Source organism: Indicator indicator, chromosome 29 (assembly GCF_027791375.1).
Source record: "Indicator indicator isolate 239-I01 chromosome 29, UM_Iind_1.1, whole genome shotgun sequence".
Classification (NCBI taxonomy): Eukaryota; Metazoa; Chordata; class Aves; order Piciformes; family Indicatoridae; genus Indicator; species Indicator indicator.
In genome coordinates this window covers 4115062-4134715 of record NC_072038.1, presented here as the reverse complement: position 1 = coordinate 4134715, position 19654 = coordinate 4115062, and the positions used below count along the sequence as shown (strand labels likewise).

Sequence of the window (19654 nt, the reverse complement as noted above, 5' to 3'; positions counted from 1 at the left end):
ACCAGCACCCTGACACCCAGTCCAGCCCTGCTGCCCTAAACCCCCAAGCAGGTACAGCCTTGTTTCCTTCAGACCAATATAGACTAAGCTCAGGAGAGAGCTCCTGCAGAGTCTTTCTGACTTTCACCCTGGGTAACACCCAGAGGGCACTCAGCACCCAGAGTTCAATTCTGTTATGCAGAGTTTACAAGGCAGGAAAAGCTGAGTCTGTGCAGAGCTAGTGCAGAGCTACTGTTCAGTCAGGAGGTGAATGAGAGGCCTTCATGAAGAGGCACTGGATGAGGGATTTATCTTGGATAACAGAGGAGCAAACACCTTTGCAAACAAAGATTTCTCAATGCAGCACAGCTTCTGTGCATTCCTCTCTCTCCACACCAAGGTGTCCTCTGATGCTCTCCTTCTCCTCCCTGTTTACATCCCACCAGCTTTCATTTTCAGCAGCTTGAGTGCAGTTTGTCCTTTGAGCTCCTCTAGGCAACTGCTCACTGGACCAGCTGCTGGTCCCTAGAGGGATATGCCATGAAGGATGAGGTGTTTGGGGATCCAGCACAGTCTGCTCCAGTTCCCAAGCTGACTGATTCTGTCCTTCACTGTCCTATGCAGAAGACTGAAGACAGAGCTGCCTTTTTCTGAGATGCTGTACCAACAAAAAAAGGCAAACCCTCAGCCCTTTTTAACGTCAATGTGCACATTGCACAAAGAGTTAGAAGAGGACAGAAAACTGCAAACAACTTCATGCTTAAGATCAAGTTGGCAGCTTGGGAAGTTATTTCATGTAGTGGTGTTTTGGTTGTTTGAAAACAAGCCAAGACACTTTCCAACCCAAGCAAAACATTTCCCTTAACTGGTTACATGTTACATCCTTAAGTGTTATGTTTGGTCTACCTACTTCTACTGTTTTAAAATAATTACATTTGAACAAGTAATTTTTAAATGAAAACCTCAAAATGCTTCTCTGAAAGTGCCAGAAGTTGTCGTTTTTGGCTTCCTCCACCTTCAATTTGCTTGAAGGCTTTTGAGTAGGACAAAAGATGTGTTTGAGCTCTCACACCCTAGATATCCAACCCTGCAACAGACCTGGGGTTATCTTAACAGCTTGTGGCCACACAGCTTTGACCAAAACGTTTTTTTGCACCACCACCCTCATCAGCTCTACCAGCACAGCTCAAGAGAAGAGCTGAAAAGGTAACAGAGAAACTGAATTTTCAGCTGGGGTTCTGCCCGCTGGCCCCAGCAGCTTTTACACCCTGTCGTGTGGGGAAACAATACACAGGACACCATTTGTCTTGAGCATATTTACACTGCAATCATCATAAATCAAACACAACCCAGGTGACAGGCAGCACAGGGAGAACAAGCACATAGCTGAATTGCTAGAAAAGGAGGAAATCAACAGTGTGGGAAAGGGAGGGAAGGAGAGAGGATTGCTCACCTTCAGCTAACTGCAGGAGGGCAGCAAACTCTGCAGGGATCTCCAGCAGCTCCACATCCTGTGGGGAACAGTGAGAGCGTGTCAGGCACTGGGGTACCAGCAGTGAAACAACAGAATAACCCCGAGCTCCTCTGCTCAGGCTGGGTAAAGCTGCTTTGAAAACCTGGCCAGGACAGGGCTTGAGCAGCTGAGCAAACCAGTAGGTTCTGGCTGTGCCATGTTCAGAACCCTTCCACTCAGGGGAGGATCAGATGACCCCAGGTGTAGGGTGTGGGAGGGAAAGCTGAGTAATTCCTACAAAAATCAATAGCCACAAGGGGGAAGTGACAGGAAAGGTGACCCTCTGACTCATCTCTCATTACTAACAGGTATTGCACAGAAGAGATTGAGGTTGAACCATTCTCTCCTGCTCCTTTCTCTGCCATTTTTATTTTTCAGTAACCAAGCACAAACAGAAACCTGATTCTGACCTTTGATGCACATCACTATTTTGAAGGCTCCTCAGGAAGCTTAAATCTGTACCTGAGTAATTCAGGTGAGAATCTGGACCTAGGTTTTTCATGGGTTTGCACATGAATTTGTGCCAGGCAAGAAGTAGATGGGCCAATGCCACACAGTGTATCAGCATCAATGTCTGCACACCATGGCAGTTCAGGGCTTTGCAGAAAGGAATACTTAGATTAAGACACTAAAAAACCAAGCTACAGGCACAAGCCCTTTGGAGTTTTCTTTGTGTTTTGTTGTGTTGGGATTTTTTAAAGGTCTGCACACTCCCCAGCACACTACTGACACATTCTCCACATCTGCTCTCAGCAGTGCTTCAAGACAGATTCACAGGGTTTGGGTTTTTTTAATCAGCTTGATTTTGCTCCTAAGAAGATACTTGACTTTAAGTCTAGCTTTTCAATGGCATGCTCTGGAAGTGGACCATGAAATTCCACAGTCCTGGATCCACACCTGAGGAAGCAGGTGACATTGCAAGAGTGCAAGAGCTGGGTGTTTCTGTTGTTGGTACTAACAAACCCATGCAGAATTGTGGATGGTATCAGTTCAGATTTCCTTGCTACACACGTCACAGCCAACGTATGCCCAGCCCAAGCTCACCAATACTGACATTAGTTAGAGTTATTGATGGTACTTGATGCAGTTAAACTTGTTATGAAGCCTTTAGCCCCTCCCTTCCTCTACATCTTCCATAAACACATCTGTGCAGCACTGTCTCATTCCCACCCTTCACAACAAACCACCATTATCACAAATAGTTTTCCTCCCAGCTCCAAAGAACAGGTCCAGTGCTGTGAACAAACATGGTCCCCTGTTTCAGGACCACCTCAGAAGAGAGGTGGTATAAAGAGATATAAAGAGAGCTCTTTACACCAGGCTGAACTGAATTCTTGGCTGCTAGCTTTCCAGCATAGCTGTGGGCTCTATACACTCTCCAAATGTTTTGATGTTCCTCAGCAAGCCTGGGCTGAGGGGATGGAGACCACCCCAAGAGCCTGGTTTGTGCTCTCTCAGACTGCCCCAGGCTGTTTGACAGCTTACCATTCCTTGGTTGGGACTGTTCTCCGAGTCACCACTCTCCAGGAACCTCCTCCTCCTTTTCCTTTCTTCTAACTCCTGCTGTTAGGAGATATAAGGGGGATGAGGAGTGGGAAAAGATGTAAACTGCTACGTTTGGGGGGCAGACTCTGGATGGGCAGGAGCTGGTGTCCTGCTCCAGCAGATAAAATGACAGAATGGTTTCAGAGCCTTCCTGGGACTCATCACAGCATGTCAAGAAAGAGATGCCCAGACAAAGCTCTTTGCTGAAACACCACATGCCCTGCTCAACACAATTCAACAGCAAGAGCTTTTGCCACCTGCCCAGCATCACTGCCACCCCTTTCCTCCCTTGCCTAGCATTTGATGTGTCTCAGGACAAAAGCACACAGAAGCTGTCACAAATGTTCCCCTGGCTCCTCCAGCATCAAAGAACAAGGGAACAGAGCCAGAACATGGATGGATGAACTTGTCCATGGAGAGGGTCCCCTTGAGAGAGGGTTTAGGGACACCAAAAGCCAAACTCCCTTGCAGCTCTGATCCTTCCCATCCATGTCACTATCCCCCAACCTCACGGCTCACCTGACTCCTACTCCAAGATGGAAAAGGAAGGTCTCTGTCTCTGCTTCTGTCTCTCCTGCTTGTCTATATTGCAGAGCAGTGTGACTAGATGGGAGGTTATGAGGGCTGGGCTGAGAAAGACAGCAGGCTTGCTAAAGTCCAAAGGGCAGGGCTGTGGGGTGGGGGGGAAAGGAGGAACTTGGCAGCAGGTGAACTTTGAGATCTTTATTGTTGCTACTGCATGTGTAGAGACCTCAACAGGCAAATATTGGAGGAAGTGAAACTGTTGTGCTGTTGTGGTTACCTGGGCAAGAGAAAAGGTGGATCCTGTCCAAGTAGGAAGGGGAAGGAAAAGGCACAGAAACACACAGTGCTCTGGGCATGGTGGGGAAGAAGGAGCCTCTGCAGTCTTCCAGCAACACTGACCTTAGCTGTCTGCCTCATCCTTTGCTAGTCATGCCAGCAGCTGTACTGGGTCCCTCCCTTGTGAAGCTGACAGCTATGGGAAGCTCAGTTGCTGCTCTAAGGATCAGTGGTCTGATTTTCTGGTTTTAATTTTCTTTTTAGCAGCTCATGCAAAATTCAGTGAACCCACTTGACAGAGCCATGGCTCTCTCCTGCGTGCAATTTGCCATCTTCTCAAACCACTGCCATCCTATTCTCACCTCAGCTATGGGCCCAGCTGACATCCAAGGGCCAAGGACTTCAGCAAGCTGAGACAGCTGTAAGGGGTCAGGAAAGGATCACTGTGGCCTGAAAAAAATCTTGCATTTCAGTCATCAGCTGGGCAAACACCAGAGCTTTAACTGGACAACTGAAAGACCACAATGAATGACTCCTTATAGCTTAGGCAGTACAGCAGCTCTGGAGGCCACAGGTGGAATAAGCTCGTGTCTGGTGTGGGACAACTTCGAGAAGCTGACATACACAGCTGCATTTCAGCACCTCTGCCAATTCTGAACTTTGTCTAGAGAGAGGAGGCTCCCACCTCTGTGATTCCTACTTTAGACTATGTTTGTGTCATCCAGAGGTGAAGGACACCTCACTGAATCATTTCCAATAAACTTTCGAAAGCCATCCCTGCCCTGGCCTCACCCACTTAGAGCAGAAATAGCTCCTGCAGTGCTTCCTGAGAAGTGTGTTGTTACCTGGCAGTGCTTCCTCCTTTGAATCAAAGATCTGGAGATGAAAATCACCGTGTTAAATTGCACCAAGGTCTTCTTCAGCCTCCTGTAACGCTTCCTAGAGGGATGGGAGAAGAGAAGAACTGCTGATGAGGGAAACACCAACCAAATTTGGCAGGCTGTGAACACAATTGGAGGGTATGGGCCAAACAGAACAGCAAATCAGTCAGCCAGGCCAGCTCTGGTCTTACTGTGTTGAGCCTGGTCCTCTCTTAGATGTTTTCCCTACAACTTTTACCCTCTCACAACATCAGCCTTACCAAAGCAAAGTACTGCAGCAGTTTTGGCAGCAGCTGTACTGAATCTCTGCACAGTGTCGGGCAACAGGGTGGGAAGTGCCTCCTCTACCACCCCTTGCAGAGCAGGTCCAGGAGCCAGCATGAGAAGGGACCTGGTCAGGAACATTCCCAACCTTGCAAGGACAAAAGGCTGTGCTTTGCCTGGCCCTTGTCTCCTGACCTTGCCTGGTAACCTCGGAAGTGAGCCTGGATGACGGTGACCTTCTCCTGGAGGACACGGAGGCGTCTGCGGCGCAGGAGGCATCGGAAGTTCCTCTGCAGAGTGACAATGGCCCAGGCCAGCCTCTGGTTCCATCGCCTCTCCAGAAGCTGCCTGGCCTTCTCCTTCAGAAAAACCTGGGCAAAGGGAACAGCTGCTGACCCACAAGGAAAGCAGGCAGCTTCTCTAGGAACTGATCAATAAGAGCAGTGGCTGGTTGATAAGCATCTGCAGGGAGTGAGGAAGGTTAGTAAGCAGGAAAGGCAGAAGCCCAGATCCCCAATCAAGGAATGCTGGGTCAGTGAAGGAGCTGGCCATGCTACTGCAGCACCTGGAGTCAGTCTCCTCTTTCCTTATCTGAAATGCTAAAAATCCCTCCTCAGTACTTGAGACAAGAGGCAAAGCAAAAGGGAGGTGAGGGCATGCAGCGTTCTCCCCCGTCGAGCTGAAATCCAAGCTGCTCTGTGTCCACTGACAAGCAGTGAAGAGATGACTGGGTGTGGGTGATTAAAGAGGGATTCTCTGTAGGCATCACCTTGGTCACTCCAATCTGATAGAGCTCTGAGGGGTTTCCCACCACATGAGACAGCACTGCCAAGCAGCCTTCCCTCTCCTCCAAGCAGTTGTGCCTTTGCCCAGCCAAGAGGCCATACCTGGAAGGAAGCCAGGGCTGTAACTTGATTCCCCATCCAGTGCTGACAAGTTCATCCAGGCTTCAAGTGGCTGGAGAATTCCAAGCCAGTACAACACTGTACCTGGCTAGGAAGCTGTGGAATGGAAGACGGACTGGGTATCCCTCCTTCCGAATGCGGATAGCTTCCAGTATCCCAGAATGCTGCAGCTGACAAGCGACATGCTCCACATCAAAGATATTTGACAGCTGTGAACATAAGGCAGAAAAGAAATGCAAAACAAGAAGTGGGGGGAGAGGAGGGAAGGAGACAGAAGGCAGAGAATTTAGAAAGAATCTCCTTCTATTGTCCTATTCTTGGGTTAGATCTTGTCATGGTCTGGGGGTGGTGAAACACAAATCCCAGCACATTGTCTGGTGTCCAGCTGACACTGGCTCCAGCGTGTGGCCAGGTCACATGGGCATGGGGAAGGGTGAGAGACCAAAAAAAAAAGGGGGAAGAAAAGTTTCAAGCTACCAAATGAAGAATGAAGGAAAGGAGTCCAAATTCCTGGACTGCACCTCAAGGAACTGAAGGATTCCATAAGGAGGTCAGGATGCTGCCCTACCTTTTGGGGATTAGGGGTGATGCACCGAACGAAGAAGGCATGGCTCCTGCAAAACAGCAAGGAAGAACCTTTGAGCATCCTCCTCCTCTCTGTGCTGGCTTGGGAAGACTTCACACACCTCTGCATGCAGAAGTGCAGGGATGGCACAGTAACAATCTCTCTCACCTTCTCAGCCTGGCTGTGAGGTCCTGCAAAGACTGCTGGAATTTGGACACCAGTGTGGAGGCCTGAGGCTTGAGTCCTTTGCCTCTGGCCCCCAGCTCCCTTTGCTGACTATAGGCAGCTTTAGCCTTCTGGAAAATGTGAGACACCACCTGCAAAAACAAAGAAAAGACCAAAGCTCCCTGAACTACATGGAAAGAACAGTCTAGTCTGCCTGAAACCGGGAAATCATTCTCCCTGGCCCCTAACAGTGCCAGGAACCCAGCAGCATTCCCAGGCACCCTGTGCTTTTTATATATCAAATGCATCAGCTGAGAGCAAACATGACTTGCTCAGTTCCCAAGTGTGCTTCAGTAGAGTAAAACTCCTCGTGGTTTCTCCAGGTTCTCCTGCCACCTGACCAGGATCTTTCTGCTTCTCATATGCAAGCAATGAGCCACTTGTTAGGTGTCTGCAGTAGAGATCTTCATCCTGAACCACTACAGCACCTTGAGGCGGCTCTGAGAGAAGATATCCAGCACCTCTGGACGCAGCTGGTCACGGTTTTTGTTAAGAAACTTGTGGACCTGCAGAGGCAAAATCTGATTTAATGCACCACTCAGATCACCAACCACACAGGTAAACACTCCTCTCACACACATCTTGACTTGGGGCAGACAGCTGGGGAGGTGAAAAAAGGGGAAAGCCCTAGGGAATGAGGTTTGCTCACTGCCACTAGGGGAGAAGGGGACAATGACTTCTGCTTTTAGGAGGAATTGCTCTTTTTCCAGCAGGCTCTGACCCCTCACTTGTCTTCAGCAGCTACAGTTTTCCTGGATTTCCAGGAAACGCAGGCTGTGTGGAGCTCATGCCATTACCTATTTTGCTTCTACCTACAGACAGCTTAGTTAACTTTCTTAGTAAGAATCTTATCATTTCTGCTAACTCATGCTCTACAGAGATGTGCAGTTACAAAGAGAGGCTTTGCTCACAGCACTCAGAGCTGATCCATCAGGACATGTACATCGTGCTTCCAAGCTGACCTGTTGCTCCAAATGCTCTGAGCCCCCTGCCAGCTCACCTGGTAGGTGACAGGGCCTGCATAGTGCTTCACTGTGAAGACTGGCAAAGGCAGCTTGGGCTTGGTGTACCAAGGGCTGTTTTCATGATGGTAGTGACACTTCTGGAGGAAAGTGTGGTCAGTGGCCTGCAAAAGAGATGACAAACCTGTTTTCTTGCTGCTGTAACATATTTGGTAGGCTGACAAGAAGGTGCTAAACCAAAGGTCAAAACATCTAATACTTGTGCCATCACAGTCCCTGTTCCATCTGTTTATCTGCCTCGCCATAACCACCCTGTGAAAGGGATCACAGAAAAGGACAAAAGCTTCTCACCTGAGTCAGTGAAGTCTGGTCATCCAAGATGCACAAGATGCCATGGGGCTTTGCAGCAATGAAATCTAGGCATGACTCACTGCACATCTTGGAAACAGGACTCCATGCTAGCTGCTCTTGGCTGTATTCCTCCTGCATGTTAAAGGCCAACCAGTCAAATCCAGCCATGCAAACAAGAGCAAATGAAGGAGTTAAGAGAGGGATTTGTGTATTCATCAGGAAGTTTCACTGCTGCTAGGAACTTGCCTAGAATTAGCTGAGTTTATCTTACAAAGCTTCTAAAGCCACTAATGATTTTCCACATTTAAGAGAGGAAGGCTTCTAAGCAAAGTGCTAAAACGAAATGTAAAAGGCAACAAGTCTGATAAATGCAATTCCATCTCCAGGACAGGAGTGGGACATAAAAAGCTGCAACGAATCTACCAAGCAGGCTTTAAAAGCAGCAGCTGAGGTCTAGAATCCTTCAGTCTGATCAACTCAGTTATAAAATCTGTAAAAGGGAGCTAAGCACTACCAGGCTGTCCTTCTCTTAACTCATTACAGAATCAGTATAAGCTATGCAGTAGCCAGCTCTTTGGACTAGAATTCCATAGGTACTGCCCTAGGGGCCAGGTCTGTTCAGCTGCTTGTTTCTCCACTAAAGGATTGCTCTCCAGCTGAGGCAGCCTCAGCTCATTCTGTCCATGCTGCCTTTCACCTGCTGGCCTGAGTTCCATTTACCTCTTCCTGGGCAATGACAGTCTGGCTGAAAAAATGCTGGAGGTGCTCGTTGGCAAAGTTGATGCAAAGTTGCTCTAAGCTGTTCACACCTAGGTCCTGCAAAGGGAAAAGGGCACCATCACTTCCAACCCACAGGCTCTGTCTTCTTACCAGATGGTGCTGATCTGAGCTTCTGGTTCAGGCAGCTCCTGCTGATCAGTAAGTGTGAATGAACCTGAGGAATTCAAATCATCTTCTGTCTGGTTTGCAAGCTTGCAGCTTGGTTTATTGACTAAGCTGAACAGCAAGAGGTGAGACAAGCTGTAAAGGAGCACAAAGAATGTGCTTATTAAGCTCACCTCATCAGTACAGCAAACATACAACAGGTTTGGTTCTTTGGGCTCCTCCAGACAGCAATTCAAAGCAAGAGTCTATAGTAAGTGTTAAATCACACCCTGAAGGAGCTCTTCTCCACTGCCTCTGAGAAAAGATAACCCCCTGAACAGAGTCACCTACATTAAGTGGTACAACTGCTGTCTCCTTTCTGGAAAACAAGAGAAAACAGAACCAAAAAGAAAGCCAATTCATCAGATACCCTTCCATTTCTGGTAGTGACTGAGGAGAATCAGCACACACACTCACAGCCCAGATAATATCAAAAGGATAGGAGAAGCAACCTCAAAACCATGGATGTCCACAATGCCCAGGGCACAGTCTGATTCCCCAGGAGCCAACCACTCGTTGATTTGCAGCAGCAGCCACTCAAAGAGCAGGTAATAGAGAGTCTTGGCAATGGAATCCCTGAGTGGAAGAGGGGAGGAAACCCAATTACTGTACTGACAGAACCCTTGGGTGCATCTCACCAACCCAGGCAGCAACAGCAGAAGTCACCTGGCGTCGATGGCTCCTTCTACAGACAGAGGGGTGAAGATCCGATCATAAGATGTCACCTGGACACAAGAAGAGCTGGAGTTTGCTGCTATTATCTCACAAACACATGTATCCATGAGGAATCCATGAAGAAGTCAGCCCAGTTAAGAACAGATTTTTTTTTTTTTCCTTGAGAATTTACTCAAGTATCAAAGCAAAAAGTAACATTGGAGTTTAACTGCTGCCTTTCAGGGTAGGAGTCAGCTGGTCAGTCTTAAGCCTAAAGACACCTCATGCCAGGAAAAAAACCCTCCTGGATGTAAGTTCTGCCATCCTTACACAGCTGCCTGGAGGGGTTCAGCTCCTCCCCATTACTGATCATAGAATCATTTTGGTTGGAGAAGACCTTTAAGATCATAGAGTCCAACCAGTCTCTAACTCTACCAAGCCTGGTGCTAAAACACATCCTTCAGCACCACATCTCTGCATCTTTTGAACCCCTCCAGGGAAGGAGATTCAACCACATTCCTGGGGAGCCAGTTGCAGCATTTGAAAATCCTTCCAATGAAGTTTGTTCCAAGATCCAACCTAAACCTCCCCTGGTGCAACCTGAACACCACCGATCCAGCACAGCAACCATTTTACTCCTGCTGTTACCTCCAAGATTTTGGATCTCCTAAGCTGGTGGTCTTTCTGCTGACGAAGCACTAGGCTAGGGCAGCATTCCACGCTTCAGGATGAAGGAGAAATCACCAGAATGGGACTCACAGTGACACGGTGAGTGACAGCCCTTTGCAGGAAATCTGCAGAGACACGCAGCAAACTGGCCACGATCTGAACCTCAGCATCACTGGCGATGGCTGCCTGTTCACAGGACTCCTTCTAAAGAGTGGGGAAGAATAAGAGTGTCACCTCTGGATAGGATTCTAGGTTCCACTGGTATTAATGCCCTCAACAGCATCTCAGCTGCACAGAGCCAGCCACAGCCTGGGCAAAAAAACCAGCACCTAGATTCATGTTGGCTCCTCAGCCACCCAAGCTCTAATGACCTTTGGTTGCCTCCCATCTTCTATCTAGAGCCTAGTAACAGCCTGGTCTGCAAAGGATATCATCCTCAGTCAAAAAGAACGTCCCCAGTCCCATTGCAAAGGACAAAAGCAGCCCATTCTCAAGCTGCCAAGGGTTAGCTTACCTCGTAGGAGGTGAAGCAGATATTCCCCAACTGCAGAATGGCAGCCAGGACAGCCCAGGTGGAGGTCAGCTGATCCTCAGAGAGGTTGATTCCCTCCAGAGCTTGCACCAAAACCAGAAAGTCCTGACTGTCCTCCTTCCCCAGGATGTCACAGGCTCTGCCCTGAGAGAACAGGGACAGATAATCGTGGTCAGCCCCTTTTGCCCCAGGCTGGAGCTGAGTTATCAGCAACAGTCTTCAGAGCAGTTGTTCAGCGCTTCAAGGACTGGAGGAACCAGAGTAGAAAGACCAAAGACACCACTAGTGGGAGCTCAGCATTCATGACAGACCAGTCTCTTCTCCCCAGAGTTTTTGAGTCAGATCTCTCTTGCCCATAGATGCTCAGTTTCTGTAATTGTTCCAATATAGGCACCCAGCTACCCCTTGCCCACTGCTACAGTGCAGATTCAGAGAAGAAGGGATGCTACAATCTGCTCCCAAGTAAGTCATGTCAGAGTTGCTACCCTAGATAGCACCAGAACCCACTGTATGGGGTAGCCCTTGGACATAAGGAAGAAGTTCTTTACAACCAGAGTGGTAAAATGTTAAAACAGGCTGCCCAAGGATGTGGTTGAGGCCTCATCCCTGGAGACATTCAAGATCAGACTTGCTGTGGCCCTGGGCAGCCTGATCTAGTTGGAGGTGTCCCTGCTGCCTGTAGGGCGGTTGGACAAGGTGACCTTTGAAGGTCCCCTCCAAACTGATGCAATCTGTGAATCTGTATCAAAGCAAACTGGGTTCTGTGAACCTGGAGAGCCACAGAGCTGCACTACAGTATGGGCACAGCACTCTTACTCTCCTGAGTGTGAGTGAGGACACTCACGACAGCCATCTGTGACCCCAGAGTTCACAGAAATCCTGGGTCAAGGGGTCTGCAGAACTTGATTCTGTGTACAAGGACATTCTTTGACAGAATGTTTCCAGCTGATCAGATTCAAATGAGGACAGGAACGAGGTCCAGCCAGCACTTGGGCTTCTTCTTGCCAAGACTAAGCCCCAAGAGAGAGGTTTGTCAGTCTCTGATAACAACTTTACACATGATCTGATCTTTTCCTCTTTCCTCTGCAGCAAGATGAGACACTCCTGCTAGCCACCACTTGGAAGAGTTCAGATTACAATACAGGTCCTCTGCCAACCAGGAACATCACCCCATTAAGGGATGGGCCCTTCACTGCACTCCATCCTGCTCTGGCAGGGGGGGGTTGGACTACATGATCTTTCAAGGTCCCTTCCAACCCCTAACATCCTGTGATCCTTCCAGCCCCTAACACTCTGGATGCACTCCTGTGTGACCTGTGCCAGCTTCTATGATCCTGCTCTGGCAGGGGGATTGGACTCGATGATCTTCAGAGGTCCCTTCCAGCCCCAACATTCTGTGAGCCTCCCAGCCCCTAACACTCTGTGCTTCTGTGATCCTTGAGTAATCAATGGTACTTGTCCACTCCTTGCCTGGAGCACAGAGGATAGCAATCATCCTTCAAGGATTCCACACAAGACCACAGCTGCTGAAAAGAGTTTGGCCACCTGGGAAAGCTGCCTCCTACAGCTGGAGCTGGAAAGAGATCTGGCTGCTGCTGTGAACTCCTTCAGCATGGGAAAGATTCTTAACCCAAAGAAGCCGAGCTCCAAGGGGATGGTTTGTCATGTCTGGCAACCAGTTTCCCAGTTGCAATGGACTGCAGTCAGCAGCACTTTGCCGGGGTTTAACATTCCCACCCATTCACCCAGACAATGAAGCAAATGTTTTGCTTCTCCCAGTCCCAGGAGAAACGGCAAAGGCAAGATGAGGAGAGGGTTTCTCTTCCACACGGTGGAGCTGTGGCCCTACACAAGGACTACTTTTGTAAAAGGCTTGCTTCGGGAGCAGAAAGGGGTCTGATAGGTGAGCCGAAAAAGAAGAGGCAAGGGGAGACCTTGTTAAGTCAGGTGTGAGAAGGAGCAGAGCAGACTTCAGCATAGTCCTGTGAGGGACACATTAGAAAGGAAGAAACATCAAGTGCCTCACTAACCAAGCAGAAGTGATGTCTTGGCCATTTCATGCCTCACCTCACTCACCTGATTCAGGTAAAAGTAAGACTCTGCCTCTTGCAGGTACAACTCCTCTTTCTGCTCCACAGGCAGCCCAGCCAGCAGCTCATAGAACACATGGTAGTTCCTCTCACCACGGGCCTGACAGGGGATACAATTCCACCAGCTGACTCATGTGCAGCTCCAAAATCCTACAGCTTCAATGCTGCCATCAACTAAACACTCCAAGTGCAGGACACTGAAACTCAGGTCAGCAAAAGGAAGCCAGAAACCCCCCATGAACTATTTCATTTTAAAAGTTTTCAGGGTTTCTCACGGACACCTTAAGATCATGCCATGTGAGAGTGGTCCCTTTCACACAGCTCCAATATCTGACATCTTCCACGCTCCAGACATCAAGAAAAATTGGTTGAGGAAAAGTTTAACTTCCCTAAATCCCTTAAGAAGTGGCTTAATTCGACCTGGGACAGAGTGACCTTCTATTTTACTCAAGCAAAATAAGCAATCACCTTGTGCTCCACAGAGGGAATATATTTCTTGCTAACAGAAGAAACGAGAAGCACTTCTCACACTTATTCCCACCCCTGTTACTTAACACTAAATTTAAAGCTAAGCATGAATAAGGGAGAGAGAAAGACTCATTGGTCCTCACCTGAAATACCACACGAGACTTCTCCAGCAGGTACTGGGAGATGGATGTTCCCACCATGACACCACTGAACATAAGGCAACAACACATCCTGTCAGAAACTAGTGACACATTTTCTGTTGATCCATTTCTCTGAGGGTTTAGCAGAGGGAGCTGCTGCTGAGAAGCAAGGCTATGACCTGACCAACTTGGTCTGAATTCTGCAGCTTTCCAGCACTGGTGTTCTGTGTCAGACTGCTACAGAGAAAGCAGCTATGAAATACACAAGTTCAAATTTGGGTTCTGAACAGCCTCCAGAGTGCAAAGGAGCTTGGATTTGAATGACCCTCCCAGGATATGTCCTGAGAATGGTTCAGGGAACATGCCATGTCCCTTCCCTTCAGAGGTACCTGGTTGCTGTTGCATTACCACTCCCCCATCTGACTTTACCCACCCATTTCATATGCCAAAGCTGACAGCCTGTGGGGACAGGAACCACCTTTCTGTTTGATAATTGAATTGCATCTTGCACAAAGTGATCCTGGACCAAAACCAGGATGTCCAAGTACTACAGCAATGGTGGACCACACAGGCAGCAGCCTGGAACTGAGCTGCATGCAAGGATGTACAGATCCCGTAGCCTGCCCTGTGTCCCATGCAGATCAGGCAGCTGTGTAATGAAGGGCTGAATTAATGGGCACCTGAATACATGCAACTGATCTGAGGGACCCAGCATGGCTTCTGTACAAGGAGATCCTCTCTTGCCAACCTCCTGCAGTCATTTGAAGGGGATGACAAATTTGCAGATAAGAATCATGGAATGGTTTCGGTTGGAAGGAATCTTAGAGTTCATCTGACTCCAACCTGCCATGGGCAGGGACACCTTCCACCAGATCAGGTTACTCAAAGCCCTGTTCAACCTGACTTTGAACGTTTCCAGGGATGGGGCATCCACAACCTCTCTGAGCAACCTGTGCCAGTGTCTCCTCATCCAAATTTCTTCTTCATATCCAATCCAAATCTACCCTCCTTAAGTTTGAAGATGCTACCCATCAACCTAGCACTAGAATGAACACTTGGAGGTGTTCAAGAAGCTGTAGATGTGGCTCTTCAGGATATAGTTTAGTGGTCAGGGTAGGGGGGTTATGGTTGGACTCAAGGATCTTAAAGGTCTTTTCCACCCTTAATGATTCTATGACCTAAGGGATACAGTCTGAGATTCCAAAAGGTTGCGACAAAGCTGTGGGACTTTCATGGAAACCAAGCAACCACGGCATGAAAAGGGAAGATCCAGCCATGGGTAGGAGGAAATGGCTAGTCCTCTTCACAATGGGAGGCAACCACTAGAGTTCCACAAAATGTCTGTGCTCTGTCCTGTGAGTGTAACTCCAGGCTTGGTAAGAGACCTAAAAGAAGGGCTGAACAGCAACATGGCAAAGCTTCAAGGCAGTGAGGATGAATAAATGCAGACAGACCTCACAATACTGAGCAAGGCAGTGGCACATAAAACGCACTGGAGATAAGTCTAAAGTGATGCATACAGGACGAAGTGATCCCAGCTCCACAGAGAAACTGACAGGCTCCCAGCTAACCATTGCTGCCTAGGACTGAGACCTTGGGGTTATGATCGACAGTTCCAGAAAAATATCAGCTCAGTGCTTGGCAACAGTCAGAAAAAACAAAACAAAACAACAACAACAAAAAAAAACCCACCACCACCAAAAAACCCCACCACCAAACAAAGAACAAAAACCCCAACCAAACAAACAACAAAAAAAACCAAACCCAAAACAAACCCAAACCCAAAGAAAGAGGCAAGCTCAAAACAAAAAAGGTGCTTTTCCCAGAACTGGTTAGACCTGTAGAACACTTGCCAAAGACTGCTGCAGAGGCATGAAGTTTGTATGAGTCCGAGAGGAAACTGGAAAGCCAGGAGTCTCAGAAAGACTCCTCAGCTGCTGCAGATGGGTAAGAGCTAACAGAGTGCTAGAGGAAGGCAGTACATATATTTGGCCTGTTCTTGCTCTTGCCTCAGTGAATGCTTGTGGCCAGTGCTGGAGACACAACATTGTGCTAGGTGGCTCCTGGGTGTGAGCCAGTTCAGCCATTCTCATGTTCCTAATCTGCCACCCATCTTGAGAGGTGAAGATCTGCTCTTTTGTGGAGGAAACCTAAAGGCAAAATCAGGATGCAAACTCATCCTCTTCCTATCCTGATGAGAACAAGAGTGTAGGGAGGGGATGGCTGTGGCATGAGCTCAGAGCACGGCTAGGCCTTTTCTCACCCCAGCACCCTGTGGCAGATGCAAAGGGGCAGCTCCCCCAGGTGCTCCTGGAACTCACTCTCGCAGGTGAACGTTCAGAAGCTTTCCAAACCGGCTCGAGTTGTCATTGAGGATGGTTCTGGCATTCCCAAAACTCTCCAAGATAGGTAAGACATTGCAGGGCTTGAAGAAAAGAAGGAGAGGTCACTTCAGGAACAATCACAGGGTTTTTTAACCCCAAAGGGGCTTAAGTCACTGTTTGAATGTGCAAGGAAAATGGGGCTTCACTGAAATCATTCTTGCCTGGCTAAGGAGTCTCTTCTGGAGTTTATCTTTCTCTTCTGGAGTTTATCTTTCTCTTCTGGAGTTTATCTTGCTATCATTGCCTCTACCCATTTGTGAGATGCTGTAAGAGGTTTTTACCTTCACTGCTCTGATCTTTCACTTTATTTCTGCTCTGTTCAGATTCATCTCCCTGGCTGCTGTAAATCCTCTCTGGCTTCTACTCCTTGCTGAAGCATGGCAGCATAAAGCCAGTCTCTGCTGCCTCTTACCTGCCTGGTCCTGTGGCTGGCTGATCCCTGGTACAGCATGGTCAGGTATTGCACAATTGCTTTGGCAGCTTCAGTTTTACCTGATCCACTGCGTCCGCTGCAGGCAGAAGAGGTGAGGAAGTTGGCATCAAAGCAGAATGATCTAATTTAGACTGATCAGAGAAGCTGCTACAGTAAAAGCAGGGGAGTTGACAACAACTGATTTACAACAGCTGAAGATCTATCACATGTTGTTTGAAATGCTGAGATAACTTGACAAAAGAGGCCCCAACCAGATTCCACTGTGAAATGCCAATGCCTTCGCTTCCAGCCTTCCAAAGTGATGGGAAGATAAATTCAAACTGTATTTGCACAGAGTGAAATAAAAATCCATCTTATTTATGGTCTCTGCTGACAGCCTTCACACAAGAGCCAGAATGATAAACTTATGGAGTGGGAAATGCAAAGATGAAAATCTTACAGGAAGGAATTAAGAAGCCTTGGGAGAAGCACTCTTCTTTCCTACCTGATGATGACACACTGCTCTTGATCTGAGGACTGGGATAACCTGTAGGCCATTTCTGCTATGGCAAAGATGTGTCTAGATGTACAGAAAGAAAATCCCAGTTAGCCAACCTTGTGTTTCTACCTCACAAATACTGCACCAAAAGGTTACTCAGCAGTGATCTACATCAGAGCCGGGCTGGTGTCTTGATCTGAGAGATGTGAGGAACCAGGGAAATCAGAGCTTTGCTCTTTGCTGACATCAGGTTAATACCACTGTTATAAGCTATGGCAGAGTTCAGGTTCCTCCAGGACCTCTTCAACCCAGCCTGAGTTCAACTGTAAGGGGCACCAGCTGCACTAGAGGAACCTGCAAAACCAGCTGGCAAACCAGCTCTGGTGGGGCTGTACCAGTGTTAAACTCAAGAAACTTCAAGCCCCTGCCTCAGTTCTTCAAACTTCCAGTCACTGCTGCTAGCAATGTGGGGAGCACACACTGCCAGAACTGCCCAGGTACAGTCCCAGAAGGCACCTGAAGAAACTTGACCTTAAGAGTTTAGCTCTGTGGCATTACAGGTCTGAGGAACTACAACTTTGCCAAATGGGTTGTGCATTTCCCGTGGCATTCATCCTGCTCTACCAGGCAGCTGGAGGAAAAAGAAACCCTTTCTGAAGCACACAGAGAACAGGGAGTCAGTTGAGGAAGAGTAACCTACGGGGCATTTCTTGAGAGACTCCCTCGGTGGTACTGGGTAGCCACATCTTCAGAGTAGATGCTGAGGTCTTTGAAAGGATTCACAGAAATCAAAATTTGCCCAATGTAAGTCTAGGATAAAAATAAGGAAGGGAAAAAAAATAAAATCTGGTGGCTTCTTTGAATCTTCTGAATGAGGAATGCTGCTGAACACATTAACAGCAGGGAACCCTGGTTATCCTGGCAGCACACTCAGCCCAGAGGCACAGTTTTTCAGTGGGCATTTTCAAAGCTCTGCCATTAATGTTTTGGGATAAGTGGGCACTCACTGGTCCAGAGTCATCTTCACTGGTCACTGCCTATTCCCCAAGCTTCACATGAAATTGCAGGTGCAGGTTTGAACACCTGAGCCAGCAAATGAAAGCAAGAGCAATTAGCCATCCAGAACTAGCTCTGGACTGCAACACTGTGGAATGTTTGCAGAAACTCTAAAGTTTCTTCTTGAGATCCGTTTTTTTTTTTTTTTTTTTTACTCAGAACTGCTTTGCTAAGACAGGAGAGATCCACTAGCAGCAGCTGAGGCAGTGACCCCAGACCACAAATACCAAAATTAGAGAGAGACTTACAGGATTTATCACAAACACCCTCCCCTGTCTTCCGAGCAAAAGCAGTGTGAGTATCCTTCTTATCACTGCTCCCGGTAAGGAGAGAGCTCTTGAGCTACTTGGTGCCTTCCTAAAGCTTGATGGAATGACAGAAATTCTTTTCTCCTAAAGTTCATAGTGCAGAATTAACAATCACTGAAGAAAAAGAGAACAAAACCAAACCAACCACCACCCCCCATACGTACATAAATAAGACTGCGATGGAACCTCTGCTTCAGACACAGCAGAACTGAGCTCTCACAGACTTCCCTATAGACAGGAAAGGACTTGTCAGCCAAAAGCCTCACTTGCACATGTTTCCATTAACCTCTCTGCCCTCCCAAGGGTTTTGGAGGAGGCTGGGATGTGAAACTGTTCTCTGCCTCACCCGGTTCCAACATGCCCACAATTAAACATATCAGAGAAAGGAGCAGGCAAAGCTCAGAACATCCAGCCTGTCCATCTCCATGTGATCACACCTCATGGCACACCACCTTCACAGATGTTTATCTCAACAGGATGGCACAGTTTGAGGTGCAGGACACGTGAGAAGCAGTGCTAGATGCTTCTCTTTCAACAACAGCAGTGAACCCATGCTTTCAAAGCTGTTAAAGCTGTAGAGCCTGAGCTTGCTGAAGCTGAAGGCAACTGGAGTCACAAAAGCCACAGATGCTACTGTCAGTAGGCAAAGGAGAGAAAAACGTGCCTCTCCTCCTGCAAGTCATCCTGACCTACCACCCACTTCATGCAACAGGAATGGTATGTTAAATTCCCAGTGCTGTCCTTCTGCATCACCACAGGAGTCACACATCAGCCTCTAAACCTCGTTTCCCCTACCCATACAATACATTTGGGTTTTTTTTTAACCCATCTCAGGACTGGGACATTTAGCAGGAGAGGTAGAGCTCCCTGGGTGCATCTGTAAGTCTGCTGACTAGGATGAGCTGCTGTCTCTGGTGTGTGACTGCAGATTCCATGTGCTCTCTCTGTGCAGCAGATCTTGGGGACACACCATAGACAACAGTCAGAGTTCTCCTGTGCTACTCCCCACATGGCTCAGCACAGGTCCATAACTTAAACAGCTCAGTTCAGTTTTTCATTCAACTTTACTGTGGAGCATCAGCTCCTCAGCTGTGGCACTCATCAAATCAATTCTATTTTCTCATGTGATGGGCAAGGATCTACAAGGTGTTTTCAGCTGTTGAAGCAACAGTAGCTTTGGAGGGTAACAAACAAGCCTCTGGGACCTTCATCTAGCTGCAGAATTTGAACTGAAAACACATACTCAAGTCTGGTTAGATCTTCAATCTCCTCAGCTTCCACACAGTGGTCTTCACACATGCACACCTGAAATGCAGAGAAACATTACTGAAAATCAGGAGAAGTTCATCTCCTTTCCACTGCAGGAGACAACGCTCATACCTGTTTCTGTGTGAATTCCATCTCTAGTGTATTGTCTGTGATGTCTTCTGCCTCCCACTGACCCTTGCAGACCTTCGCCAGGTGGCTGTTGGCCAAATGTGGCTCCTTGTAGACAGCCCATTTGCTTAGGTTCTCGATGGTGACTCG

At 48.0% G+C, this 19654-nt stretch overlaps 1 protein-coding gene across 1 annotated transcript in view; it reads right to left on the bottom strand.

Annotated features, from left to right (window-relative positions):
* The window catches only part of MYO15B (myosin XVB), a 45366-nt gene that overhangs the window by 23588 nt on the left and 2124 nt on the right, over positions 1-19654 (bottom strand). Inside the window, exons 2-22 of the mRNA XM_054394055.1 lie at positions 19508-19650; positions 19371-19432; positions 16770-16844; positions 16265-16361; positions 15790-15893; positions 13472-13535; positions 12847-12960; positions 10753-10914; positions 10329-10442; positions 9582-9640; positions 9368-9491; positions 8712-8807; positions 7679-7804; positions 7107-7184; positions 6622-6770; positions 6457-6502; positions 6005-6097; positions 5179-5354; positions 4684-4777; positions 2978-3055; positions 1433-1490 (exon numbers count right to left, since the gene is read on the bottom strand). Coding sequence (XP_054250030.1) covers positions 1433-1490; positions 2978-3055; positions 4684-4777; positions 5179-5354; positions 6005-6097; positions 6457-6502; positions 6622-6770; positions 7107-7184; positions 7679-7804; positions 8712-8807; positions 9368-9491; positions 9582-9640; positions 10329-10442; positions 10753-10914; positions 12847-12960; positions 13472-13535; positions 15790-15893; positions 16265-16361; positions 16770-16844; positions 19371-19432; positions 19508-19650 — 2112 coding nt within the window. The remainder of the gene's footprint in view (positions 1-1432; positions 1491-2977; positions 3056-4683; positions 4778-5178; positions 5355-6004; positions 6098-6456; positions 6503-6621; positions 6771-7106; positions 7185-7678; positions 7805-8711; positions 8808-9367; positions 9492-9581; positions 9641-10328; positions 10443-10752; positions 10915-12846; positions 12961-13471; positions 13536-15789; positions 15894-16264; positions 16362-16769; positions 16845-19370; positions 19433-19507; positions 19651-19654) is intronic.